The sequence below is a fragment of the Oncorhynchus masou genome, chromosome 26 (genome assembly GCF_036934945.1).
Source record: "Oncorhynchus masou masou isolate Uvic2021 chromosome 26, UVic_Omas_1.1, whole genome shotgun sequence".
Taxonomy (NCBI): domain Eukaryota; kingdom Metazoa; phylum Chordata; class Actinopteri; order Salmoniformes; family Salmonidae; genus Oncorhynchus; species Oncorhynchus masou.
The window spans coordinates 9,377,093-9,378,267 of record NC_088237.1 but is presented as its reverse complement, the minus strand read 5'-3'; the positions used below and the strand labels follow the sequence as shown (position 1 = coordinate 9,378,267).

The following is a 1,175-nucleotide window of genomic DNA, read 5'->3' as shown; positions in this document are numbered from 1 at the left end:
ATGTGGGATCATGGTGACTTAGAGCACCCGAGAGAGCATACATGGCGGTACCCCCTCCCCGGCGCGTTCGTCTCCAGCCGCAGGACGCCAACCAAAGGGACGATCACAGGGATCAGGTGCGGACCAGTCACCCCTGCTGATGTGTGGGAACCTGATGAGCCAGCTGAGACCTCCCCGGCTACCTCGATCGAGGCACGGGAACCTGTTCACCCACCTGAGGCATGGGAGCCTATGGAGCCCGCTGAGGCATGGGAGCCTATCGAGCCCGCTGAGGCATGGGAGCCTATCGAGCCCGCTGAGGCTTGGGAGCCTATCGAGCCCACTGAGGCATGGGAGCCTATTGAGCCCGCTGAGGTATGGGAGCCTATCGAACCCGATGAGGCATGGCAGCCTGTCGAACCAGCTGAGGCATGGGAGTCTATCAATCCTGCTGGAGTATGGAAACCCGTAAATCCATCTAAGGCAGGGGAACCCGTCGACCCCGCTGATGCATGGGAATCCGACAAAGCAGCTGAGGCCTCCCCGATAGCTCTGGTTCTGACACCCAGACCCGACATCACCTCCAACACGAAAACAAAACAAAACTCCCTGATGCTTCCCTTTGGTGGGGCGTCATTCTGTAACAATGTGCACAGAGATTCGGGAAGCAAAAGGAACACCTACAGTATGTGAGAGTGCTATTCATTGACTACAGCTCAGTGTTCAACACCATTAGTGCCCTCAAAGCTCATCACTAAGCTAAGGACTCTGGGACTAAACACCTCCCTCTGCAACTGGATCCTGGACTTCCTGACAGGCAGCCCCCAGGTGGTAAGTGTAGGTAACAACACATCTGCTACGCTGATCCTCAACACGGGGGCCTCTCAGGGGTGCGTGCTCAGTCCCCTCCTGTACTCTCTGTTCACTCATGACAGCATGGCCAGGCATGACTCCAACACCATCATGAAGTTTTCCGACAACACAACAGTGGTAGGCCTGATCATCGACAATGATGAGACATCCTATAGGGAGGTCAGAGACCTGGCTGTGTGGTGCTAGGAAAACAACATCTCCCTCAACATGAAAAAGACAAAGGAAATGATTGTGGACTACAGGAAGAGGAGGACCGAGCATGCCCCCATTCTCATTGACAGGGCTGTAGTGGAGCAAGTTGAGAGCTTCATGTCCAGATCACC

The 1,175-nt window shown here is 55.2% G+C and overlaps 1 protein-coding gene across 1 annotated transcript; it reads left to right on the top strand.

Annotated features, from left to right (window-relative positions):
- Positions 1 to 672, top strand: LOC135514599 (uncharacterized). The gene has a single exon (XM_064938024.1). It carries the CDS (start codon positions 1 to 3, stop codon positions 670 to 672), a length of 672 nt encoding a protein of 223 aa, XP_064794096.1.
- Positions 673 to 1,175: the final 503 nt, after the last annotated feature.

What these genes read in the sequence shown, in the direction of transcription:
- LOC135514599 (XM_064938024.1), top strand. Translation starts at nt 1, where the DNA reads ATGTGGGATCATGGTGACTTAGAGCACCCGAGAGAGCATACATGGCGG.